Here is an 11,966-nt window from a genome sequence, read left to right on the forward strand (position 1 = left end):
CCCTGCCTTGCTCAGCCTGCTCTCTTATAGAACCAAGACTACCAGCCTAGAGATGGTCCCACCCACAAGGGGCCCTCCCACCCTTGGTCACTAATTGAGAAAAGGCCTTAGAGCTGAATCTCGTGGAGGCATTTCCTCAACTGAAGCTCCTTTCTCTATGATAACTCCAGCTTGTGTCAAGTTGACACACAGAACCAGCCAGTACAAGAACCTTGCCAGAGATGTCACTGGGAATGGGTTTTTGAGCTTTCAAAAGTCCATGCCATTCCTAGTTAACTCTCTCTGCCTTGTATTTGAGGATGAGATATAAGTGCTCAGGCCCAGCGTTAGCACCATTCCTGCCTGCTGCCATGCTTCCCACCATGACAACCATGAACTAAGCTAACTCTTGACACTTAAGGCCCCAGGACATTCTTCTAAAACTTGCCTTGACTACGGGGACTTCTGAAGATGGACTAAATGCATTTTGCATTACGATGCGGCTACAAGTATATAGAAGCCAGGGAGTAGAATGTGGTGGTTTGCCTGAGAATGCCTCCCATAGGCTCATACACGAAAATGCTTGGTCCCCCAGTCAGAGGTTTCAAAGGCCCACACCACTCCCAGGTAGCTCCCCCCTCCTCCACCTGCCTCAAGCGTGTAGATGAGACATAAGCTCTCAGCTACTGCTCCAGTGCCACTCGTGCCTGCCACCCTTGTTCCCTGCCATGACAGACATCATGTAATAGCTCTCTGAAATTGTAAGCCCCCAAAAAACTCTTCCCTAAGTTGCCTTGGTCATGGTCCTTTGTCACAGCAGTAGAACAGTGACTAAGACAAGGCCACAGTAGATAACTCAGTGGGTTAAGCACTTGCCACACAGGCCTGACTTTCTAAGACTGAGCCCTGAAACCCATGGAAAAGTAGAAGAGAACCAACTGCCCTCTGACCTGCATACACACTCATGCTCATGCTTCATATAGAGATAGAATAATGAAGTTAAAAAAACATTTTGAAAATGAAGTAATTAATCTCTATTAAAGATTTAGAAATAAAATTCTAGGAGATGGCTCAATTCCCAGCTTCCTTGCAAGCATGAGATTCTCAGATCTGTTACCCAAACCCAATTAAGCCAGGTCGTCGTCGGTCCACATGTAATCCCTGCACATCAGCTGGGTGGTAGACAGGAGAATCCTGGGCTTGCTGGCCAGCAGGCTAGCCCCATCAGTGAGCTCCGAGTCCAGTGAGGATAGGGCTTAATTGAAGAAGATACTCAATGCTAACTTCTGTCCTAGGTTTATACACAGACATGTTCCTGTGCACAATCCCCCCCCACACACACAAATGCATGTATATGGAAAAATATTTCAGAAATAAGATGGAGACTTAAGGAAAAATAAGTTCGTTTATCTATATGCTTTAATCACAATGCTGAGACCCAGTTTCAGTAAGTTTATGTTCTTGACATTAAGAATATTAAACTCATTACATATATATGTGGTTCTAGTAATTTTTTACTAAACGCTGCCTGTAAATGACTACCAGAGTATTGCTTCTTCCTGAGTTACTTTTGCCATTTTCTAGTTTTGTTACCTTTTTCTGGAGTTTTCTATTAGGTCTGTTTGATTGTTTTTGTTTTGATTTGTTTTTATTCAGGGTCACCTCATTACGTAGCCCTGGCTGTCCTAGAACTCACTACATAAACCAGGCTGACCCCAAACTCAGAAAGATATACCAGCCTCTGCCTCCCAAGTACTGGGATTGAAGGTGTGTGCCACGACCACCAGACTGCTTTTTAAAGTCCAATGCAGTCAAATAATCACAACAATCAGCTTTTGAGTACGTCTAATGAGCCAAATACTATGTCAAGGCATCTAATAGCTCACGTAAGTATTCTAACATCAAAGTGCAACAAGATAGACATTTGTATTTCAAGAATAAAACCAAACTCCAAAAAAAGTTACTAAATGAACCCAGAGTTGCTGAATCGGCCAATGACAGAATTTAGACCTAACCCTCAATCTATGGAAGACTGTAACTTGTCTACATAACTTTCAAATATCTTTCATAAATTTTTGCTATCTTTTATTCACTGTTTTATTATCAGCTCATTTGAGGTTTTTTATTAAATGTTATCAGTGCCTATTATTAGTCTTCAAAATTTCTGCAGATAAACTCCTAATAGTTCTTCTACTGCTTCTACATCCAGAAAACTGCCTTCTTTTCTTTACTTCCTCTCACTAAATGTCAAATTTAATCTAGCTATGATTATTATCAGGGAGTTCTTCAGCCACAGCCATTTCCTGCCCCAGTTCATGTTCACTATTCAGAACTAAATCCAGCATATTTTCTTTCTTGCCGAGGAAGAAAATACCTGCTTTAGGAAGCAGTCAGCATTTTCTTTGCAAACCTATGGATTTTTTTTTCAGCCACTTGCATAACACTAACAACCTGAACTGAAAATACGGCTGTCCTAAATGTCACCTGTATGTGCATCTGACTCAGAGGTTTCTGGTGATGGCGTGAGGATAGTTCAGTTTTCTATACCCAGTGTCTGTAGAGTTCCCTGCTAACAAGAGAAATATAAACATGGACCCTTTCTCTCAGTTTCAAGTGCAGTCCCAATTGAAAACATTCCGCCCCACCATCCTATCCCGCGCTGGTTTTAAGATAGTGAGCTGGCTGTGCAGGCACATGGCACATACCTTTAGTCCCAGACAGAGGAAGTAGAATTTGAGCTCAAGGACAATCTGGTCTATATGGAGTTCCAGGCCATCTAGCGCTACATAGTGAGACCCTGTCTCAAAAAAGGACCAGAAAGAAAGAAGGGAGGGAGGGAGGGAGGAAATCAGCTGATATAGGAGTTTCTAGACTAGGCAGAGATTAGGAACAACAAAAGCCACTTTAAGATTCCTATATAGCCGGGCGTGGTGGTGCAGGCCTTTATAATCCCAGCACTCCAGAGGCAGAGGCAGGCGGATTTCTGAGTTCGAGGCCAGCCTGGTCTACAGAGTGAGTCCTAGGACAGCCAGGGCTATACAGACAGACCCTGTCTCAAAAAAACAAAAACAAAAACAAACAAACAAAAAGATTACTATATAAAGGAGGCAACATAGAGTGCAAAGGCTTCTGCCAGTGTTTCGTTGTCTTCATTTACAGCTTAGAAAGAAAAAGCTCAATGAACTGGTGAAATGCCTGACTAAGCAGACATGTTTAAAAATGTACCGAAGAGGCACTTGGAAAATAAGTGAAGGGTAAGTATTAGGTAAAAATATAACAGACAGACTGCTTCTCTAAGTGTATGCCATACTTTAAGTGAGAATGGCCCCCACGGGCTCACGTATTTTAGGCCCTCCAGTTAGCAACTGTTAGAGAAGAATTACGAGAGATGGCCTTGTTGTAGGAGTTACGTCACTTGGGGGGTAAAAGCCCATTTATTTCCAGTTTTTCTCTTTCTTTCTGCTTTAATGCTTGTGGATCAACTTGTAAGTTCTCAGCTACTATTTCAGGACCCTCCTGGTTGCCTGATGCCAGTCTCCCCAGACCATGGTGGTCACAGACTCTTCACCTATAGAACCATAAGCCCCAAATTAAATACTTTTATAAGTTGCTTTTGGTCATGGTGTTTTGTCACAGTAACAACAACAAAAAAAAAATAACTAAAATGATTATTTGGCAATTTCTGATTTTCAAAATCGGATATACTCACTCTGCCGAGACACAATCTATGCAAATTAGCATTTATTGTTGATATTCACAAGGACTTATATATAATGCTACAATCCCCATTCTCTCAAGCTAGACTCGTGGTGTGAGACTGTCTTCTCCTGTATGGAGTATCTTCCTTCCTTCTCTATTTATGGAAACTACTTAAGTCTCCAATGCTCAAGAAAGCTCCTCCCAGAGGCCCCTGGTCCTGTGAAGGCTCTATGCCCCAGTGGAGGGGAATGCCAGGGCCAGGAAGCCGGAGTGGGTGGGTTGGTGAGCAGGGGGAAGTGAAGGGGGTAGGGGGAGGGTATTTTCAGAGAGGAAACCAGGAAAGGGGTAACATTTGAAATGTAAAAAAGAAAATATCTAATAATAATAATAATAAAAGAAACCTCCTCCCTGGACCTCCCAACCATTCTCTTAAAAAATAAAAGATACGTGTTCTTCCTTCTTTGTTCAGTGCTTATCATTTTATTTAGTACTTAATATCCACTTAGAAGTACTATCCTCTCTGCTCAACAAATAAGGAAACTGATGTGGTATCATGCTCACAGTAACAAAGATCAACAGGTATTCAAACTCTAGTGACTATCTTGTTTTGGTTTGGTTCTCTCTCTCTCTCTCTCTCTCTCTCTCTCCCTTCCTTCCTTCCTTCCTTTTCTGTTTTATTCTCTCTCTCTCTCTCTCTCTCTCTCTCTCTCTCCCTTCCTTCCTTCCTTCCTTCCTTCCTTCCTTCCTTTTCTGTTTTAAGTTTACACTGATGGTTTGCCTGCATGTATGTCTGGGTGAGGAGGATGTTGGATCTCCTGGAACTGGAGTTACAGTTATGAGCAGCCATGTGAGTGCTGGGAACTGAACCCAGGTCTTCTGGAAGAGCAGCCAGTGTTACTTTTATGTGCACTGATGTTTTGCCTGCATGTATATTTGAACCTTGGTCCTTTGGAAGAGCAGCCAGTGCTCTTAACCAATGAGCCATCTCTCCAACCCCTTTGGTTTGGTTTTTGTTGTTACTGCTTTAAAACAGGTCTCATTATGTACACTTGGCTGTCCTAGAATTCAGACATCTCCCTGTCTCTGGCTCTCAAAACCTAGATAGAATTAAAGGTACATGCTAGCACACGTGACCCAGGTACCTATCCTTTAAACTCTCCATAAAGTCAGCCAGACTCCACACACTGTCACAACACAATGAGGTACTATCCTTTGTTTAAATATCTCTCCTCTTAAACCGCTGACTCCTGGTGACTGCAGTGGTGGCGCACGCCCTTAATCCCAGCACCTGGGAGGCGGAGGCAAACATATTTCTGAGTTCGAAGCCAGCCTGGTCTACAAAGTGAGTGCCAGGAGAGCCAGGGCTACACAGAGAAACCCTGTCTCAAAAAAAAAAAAAAAAAAAAAAAAAAAAAAACCCGCTGACTCCGAAGAACAGTGACAGTGATTGACTTCATCCCTACTTCTTTAACAACACTCAAATTTGCGTTTACACAGTGATCTGAAAGTGTTACAAGAGAAAGAGCTGGATTCAGCTTATCACCCTGCAACACTGTTGTCTATTTATTAGTCTCTTTCTACCAAGTCTACTCCCATTTAACTGTAGTCCAAAAGCATAATTGAAATGTAGTCCTTGTAATTAAATTGGTTATATAAGTGAATCTATCAACTCTATTTTATTACCATTAAAATCTCGAACAGTTAGTTAACTAAATCTTAGTTGTAAAATAGAGAATAGTAATTACTCATTGGATTATGTGACATAATATATAAATAATCCAACTAATTTATGATCTTCATTTTTTCAACATACTAACATAAATTCTCTTAGTGACGATATATGCAATACATATTCCCTACAATTATACATAAACTGAACTAGCCAAAAAGGTTTCCACTTAAAAACTGTTCAGGCCATCTTTATTTTTAGCATCAACTCTCCAGTGCCAATTTGACCTTTAAAATATTTAACTCTTGCAAGCTTGACTATGCAAGACTGCCCACACAGTTAGATGCACTTGAAATAAATACATTTTTATGATCTACTACAATATAGTAAAACTCAGAATCCTCGCCACCCAACATTAGATAGTCCTGGTACTAACTAATGCATTCAACAGCTTCCCTGTGCAGGAGGCAGACTACTTCCAAAGAGGGAAAAACTTAAGAAATTTCCTGGAACCACCTTGTTTTCTGGCTCCAGACATGGCTCAGTCTACCCGGACCTCCCGATTTCTTTCCTCTGGAGTCTAGAGTCTGAATCATAAAACTCACAGGAATACCCATTTCCTTCCCTTTTAATCTATAGCCTGTACACCAAACCTAAGTTAGGGCTTTGGCTAAAGTGCACGTGGAAGTCCAGTGTTAGAAAAAACGATATACGAAAGTACCTAGCAAATTCATAATCACTTAAAATCAAAGACTCGGAAGAAGAAAACAGGCAAGAAAAGCTTAAAAATGTTTGATGAAAGCAATAAAAAATTACGAAAGTATTACACGTAAAGTAACATCAAAGTAAGCAACGTCTACCACTGACAAAACAACTGTAAATTGCATACCTAATTTACATACACCCAAGTATGTAAAACCCACAAGGAAGATTAATTGTTCCACATTGTACTTTCCCAGTAGCACATGTTAATACAGTCCCCAGGTGTTCTCGGGTCAAAAATAAAATGGTTAACAAAATGATTCCTGAAGTTTAACAAGGCAGTGATGAGTTAGAAAGCACAATACCAGAACAATACTAGAACGCTGGCTGTCAACACGAGGCGGAAACAAGGTGAAGCATGCCTATGGACCACTGCATTGTTTGCAGACCTGAAATGCCCTGCAAGGCCCACGCGCGAGACTCGGGTAGCCGCCCCTCCGCAGTCGCTGTAGGAGCCGCAACTCCAGTGCGCCGGAGCTGCGGGAGCAGCAGCTGCCCTTCCGCGCGGGCAGTGCCTGCACGCAGGACGACCGTCCGCGAGCCCGCGCGCGCCTCGGGCCGCTAGAGGACCTCGCGTGGGCCCCGGCCCGGCCACCCGCCGCCCCCACACGCCCTCTGGGGACCGCGCGACCCCAAGCTGGAGGAGCGCAGGGGCGCGCGCACCGCGCCGAGCTCCGGCCCGCAGCCGCCGCGCCCCGGCGATGGGAGGGGGCCGCGGCCGAGCGGGGCCCGCAGGTGCCCGTGGCAGGGGGCGCCACGGCGACCCCGAAGCCCGCGCCCCCATCCCGCCCGCCGCCCCGCCGCCCCGCCGCCCCGCCGCCCCGCCGCCCGGTCCGCACAGCCCTGGGATCCTGTCAGAGTGCAGCGACCTCCACATGGCCCGCCGAGCATGGAGCTGTGGCGCTTACCGTAGCCGCCGGCGCCGCGCCGCTGGGAAGCGGCTGGGAGACGCGCAGAGTCGCGAAGGCTAGTGCCGCCGCTGGAGCCCAAAGAGCTACAGCCCCGCCGCCGGCGGCGCGCTGCCTCCACCCTCGCGCCGCCCGCACCGCGCTCCGCCTCCCGGGACGCCCCGCCCCCTCCGCTGCTCCTTGCCCGGCCACGGAGTCTGCGCCGCAGCCCGCAGGTTAAGGGACGGGGCGAGAAGGGTGGGAGGGTCCGGGCGAGCGAGGGCGGGGCCGACGGCGGGCGTGAGCGGAAAACTGACTTTTCTACCATCCTATAGGACTAAGAGGCGGGCCCAGGGGGCGCGGTCATTGCCTCCCTTTTTTTTATCGAACCAAAAAGGAGGGCAGTCAGTTACTGGCGGCCAAATGAACCAATAAACGACGAAAACGGGCCCGTGAGCGCCGAACGGCGTTCGCTCTGCTCTCCGGGATAGGCCAAGGGCGGCGGGAACAGCCCCGGATGTGGGCAGAACCGTGAGGTGCGGAGGGCCTCCGCTGCGGCGGTTTGGAGAGGCGGAACTATGTCTTCTCCTTAATTATCATGTGAGGGCCTAAGAATTTAATGGGGGGAAAAGTGTGGAAGAGGATTAGGATCCAAACTGGCGGATTTCCCGACCTTCGCTGCCCTCTCGGCTCTCCCGCCAGCCGCGCTACCAGGTGAGTCGGGAGCTCGGCCCTTGCCCTGTCTGTGCTGCCTCTGGGTGACCTCACCCCTTCATGCTGCGTGCGGGCGCGTTTGCACGACGGCTATGGGGTGCGTCTTGCAAAAAAACGCATTAAATTCCAGCATGAGTTTGGGAGAGTCCAGATATTCCCGCGAAACCACCATGGGCATTTCCAAACCAAAGACCAGAATAGTTTAGCAGGATCCTCACGTTCCAGGGCAGATGAGCCCTAAAGTCAACCAAGTTGTAAGCAGCGAGGCCACTTATTTTGAGAAGGAAATTGTGAGCTGGTTAAACAGAGCTGTCTTCGGGTAAGGAGAGTTCATTTAGAAGTATTAACAGTAGCGGGAGAAGGGAAATGGAATGGTATGGGAAGGACCTTGGATGAGTCTACTACGCACAACTGATTACTAGATGCAGGTGTGTATTTCCATGTGTGGGGAAAACACTCTGAAGGTTTCAACAATGGATCCGGAATCATACGGGCAAGAAAAAAAAAAAAAACCACACCGTCTGTGAACAGATATAACCACCTTAAGTGAGAAATATCTGTTGAGCAAATCTTAGCCTTGGACCAACCCTTAGAGAGAAAATGGTGGTAAAACCCAAATAAATTCTGTTAAAACAGTATGTCTTTGTAAAATTGGAACCTTGTATTACCACTGTAGTTCAGCGTATGTAATCCTTAAACGTCAGTTAAATGTCAGGAAGGTCATCTCCATTGTTGAGAATACTTTTCTACAACCGAGTTTTGTTTCCACCCACAATTATAAACTTGTAACCACAATAAGCTTAAGCCCTGGCCTCCTTTCACCTCTTGTCTTAAAATGCCTATAGTCATTGCACTCAACTTGACACTTGTTCCTGAAGGGGGTGGGGGTGGGGGAGAATAAAGTTTGTATTATCCTGTACCATATAGAAAAGTTGTGTTTAAGGATATTAATAATCACAAAACTTTGTTAAAGGTTCTTTAAATTGACCAAATCAGAGGTTAGGACTGAGCAAACATAATTCACAGGATTAAAAACACACAGTTAATTAAGCAGCCTGCCCACATCTCCACCTCTGCTTCCAAATTTAATCTCATTCCATTATATCCTATTTTCTGTAAAGGACTGGTACAGAAAATTGCCTTCCATGACTTAACCTAATGTGAGCAGTTCCTTATACTCCTGTGCCTTTAAATCCTAGCAGAGTCAAGTCAGGTAGCTCTTTAGAGTTCAAGGCCAGGCTGGTCTATGTAAGCAAAGTTCTAGGCTGGCCAGGCTATGTAGGGAGAGCTCTGTCTCAAAAAGAAAGCCAAATTCCTGCAGTTGAAAGCATTTGCAAACTAGGCAAACTGCTAACAGTTGAGACTGCGAAGGTGCTAGGACATCAGCATCCAACTACTGAAGTGCAACAGGTGTGTGTTTACCAAGATTACCATCCTAGAGATGTGCAGACTTTATCAATAGATTGACCACAGCGCTTCTTGTTTGTCCCTGCTTCTCCTGTATCACTCACACCTTTTGTTTACCTCTCCCCTTGGTGACCTTTCCCTTCTCTCCTGTGTGCCTTTCTCACTCTGTCTTTTGCCAGTGGCTTTATCATGGAGATTACTTCCTACTTAGTTGTTCTTGGGATAGTAAGAGCAGGTAAATGCTGCACTTGCCACCAAGGCCTATGACCTGAGCTCAGTCCCCAGGACCTGGATGGTGGAAGGAGAGAAGGAAATTTTCCTACTTGTGCCTCTCAGAATCTCATGACCACGTGATCAGAGGAATACAATGTTACTCAGCTGTTGCCGTTTCCTTGCCCTCTGTTGAGTAAGCTGCCTTACTCCACTGCATGTAGTTTGCCTTCTCATCCCCATTGTATCTACCCTTCCACTTAAAGGCCACAAAAAAAAATCTTGAAATGTAAATCCATACGTGAAGATTAGATACAATACATCTTTATACCTTAAGCTAAGGTATAAGTTAATGAATTCCCAACTGAAAGTAGAAGTTCTTAAGAATTATCTCAGTGACATTAGCATTGAAAAAAAAATAAGAGAAATTGAAAATATTCTGGTAGTGAGAGGTACTGGGCTTTCCAAGCATAAGGATGCATCCTAGAGTAACAGAGCTAAGGTTCTGGGTAATGGAGAGATTGCTTGTTGGTTAAAAATGCTTGCTACTCTATCAGAGGACCTGAGTTCAAGTCCCAGTACCTACATAAGGTGATTATATGCTATGCAAGTGTAGTTATCAGTCCTGTGTGGATTATTTAGCCAGTGACACCTCTTCAGTCTTGCTGTTTATAAAAACTATAAACTATAAAGTTTACATCAGTCATTCTATCCTCAAAAACTCATGATGTACCCAGCAGTGGGGCACGTGCCTTTAACCTCAGTGCTGAAGAGGCAGAGGCAGTTGGATTTCTGAGTTTGATGCCAGCCTGGTCTACAGAGTTGCAGGATAGCCAGGGCTACACACAAATCCTGGCTCAAAAAACACGTTTCAATGTGTTGACCTCGGGTGCTTTATTTTGGCACCTCTTGAAATTAAATGCAAAACTCTAGGTTTGCCAGTATGCAGAGAGGTTAAGAACATCCCTGCGGTGCATCTAAAGGCATGACTTGGACTGATAACACTGAGAAGGAACCAATTGCTCATGAATGAAGTTCATGCCCGGTGTCCACACTATCTTAAGTCAGTCATGGACTACAAGAAATGGTGCAAGGACTGGAAAGAGAGCTTCGAAGTTAACGCAGCTAAGAACATAGACTGCTATCTAGGCAGTGGTGGTGCACGCCTTTAATCCCAGCACTTGGGAGGCAGAGGCAGGCGGATTTCTGAGTTCGAGGTCGGCCTGGTCTACAGAGTGAGTTCCAGGACAGCCAGAGCTACACAGAGAAACCCTGTCTCGAAAAACAAAACAAATAACATAGACGGTTCCTACAGAGGACTGGAGAGCTGTTCCCAGCACCCACTGTTGGGAGGCTCACAACTGCTTAAACTGCGCTCCGGTAGAATCTGCCACCTCCAGCCTCTTGAAGGCACTTGCAGTACCCACACACTTACACATGATTCAGAATTGAAAATATGAATGTGTGTGCATACAAAAATAGTTGGTTATTGCTAAAACAGGTTTTTAATGCTAGAATGTTTTCCAAATTAGAGAATCTGAGAAGTGGGAACCAGGCAACTTTACTAGGAATCAAAGTGGTTTCTGCCATCAAATTGTGACCTTTTTTCTTTTCAGGTTGTGTCTCCCTTATTTCGTCCCCGAAACAGCCTCTTTAAACTGTTTAAATGAGAATGTCCTTGGCTCAGAGAGTACTCCTCACCTGGCTTTTCACATTACTCTTCCTCATCATGCTGGTGTTGAAACTGGATGAGAAGGCACCGTGGAGCTGGTTCCTCATATTTATTCCAGTCTGGATATTTGACACTATCCTTCTTGTCATGCTGATTGTGAAAATGGCCGGACGGTGTAAGTCTGGCTTTGACCCTCGACACGGATCACACAACATTAAAAAAAAAGCCTGGTACCTCATTGCAATGTTACTTAAGTTAGCCTTCTGCCTTGCACTGTGTGCTAAACTGGAACAGTTTACTACCATGAATCTTTCCTATGTCTTCATTCCTTTATGGGCCTTACTGGCTGGCGCTCTAACAGAACTTGGATATAATGTCTTTTTTGTGAGAGACTGACCTCCGAGTACATCGTCTCACTTCTGTTGCTGTTCAACAAGCTATACAGTATTCCGAATGTTTGCAAGTTTAAAGGATAACAGAACTAAGGGAAAATATCAAGTGTAGTCTTAAACTACTATGAAACAGGATTGGTGTGGCACGAACTTGTAGCCAACCCAAAGCTAAATTATTCAATATCTTAAGTTGATATCTTTATCCCTGTGTAAATAAAGCTTGTTTCTGACCTCATTTTTTCACATGCCTCTTACCTTGTGTATAGTCAGGACTTGATGTAAATACAAAGTCTTTAGTTAAATAACTGTGTATACATTTACTGGATTGTGGCTCTGTATAAACAGAGTAAATATGCTTTTAAATTATGAAGGGAAAAATTGGTTTTGGAAATATTTTAGGGGTGCCAACTCATGTTCCAATTCAGAGTCTTGGGGTGGCATTTTTATATAGGATAGGCTCACTTGAGCTCCCTGCTGCTTAGGATGAATGAGCTGCCTATTACTGAAGTTAGGGAACCTACTTTCCCAGTCTATCAGAAACTAGTTATGCCAATTATTTGTCTTGGAAGTCTCAG

General features: G+C 44.7%; 2 protein-coding genes across 5 annotated transcripts in view; one reads left to right on the top strand and one right to left on the bottom strand.

Annotated features, from left to right (window-relative positions):
- Positions 1-7,177, bottom strand: part of Phtf2 (putative homeodomain transcription factor 2) — a 112,451-nt gene extending 105,274 nt beyond the window's left edge. Inside the window, exon 1 of one of the 4 annotated variants that reach the window (XM_021163161.1) lies at positions 7,018-7,177. The gene's annotated coding sequence lies outside the window, so the exon portion shown is untranslated. The remainder of the gene's footprint in view (positions 1-7,017) is intronic. The other 3 variants (XM_029477589.1, XM_029477588.1, XM_029477587.1) reach the window with 3 other exon arrangements.
- Positions 7,178-7,282: 105 nt separating this feature from the next.
- Positions 7,283-11,626, top strand: Tmem60 (transmembrane protein 60). The gene is made up of 2 exons (XM_021163276.2): positions 7,283-7,710; positions 10,944-11,626. Exon 2 carries the CDS (start codon positions 10,994-10,996, stop codon positions 11,393-11,395), a length of 402 nt encoding a protein of 133 aa, XP_021018935.1. The 5' UTR covers positions 7,283-7,710; positions 10,944-10,993; the 3' UTR covers positions 11,396-11,626.
- The last annotated feature ends 340 nt before the right edge of the window (positions 11,627-11,966 follow it).

This window comes from Mus caroli, chromosome 5 (genome assembly GCF_900094665.2).
Source record: "Mus caroli chromosome 5, CAROLI_EIJ_v1.1, whole genome shotgun sequence".
Lineage (NCBI taxonomy): Eukaryota > Metazoa > Chordata > Mammalia > Rodentia > Muridae > Mus > Mus caroli.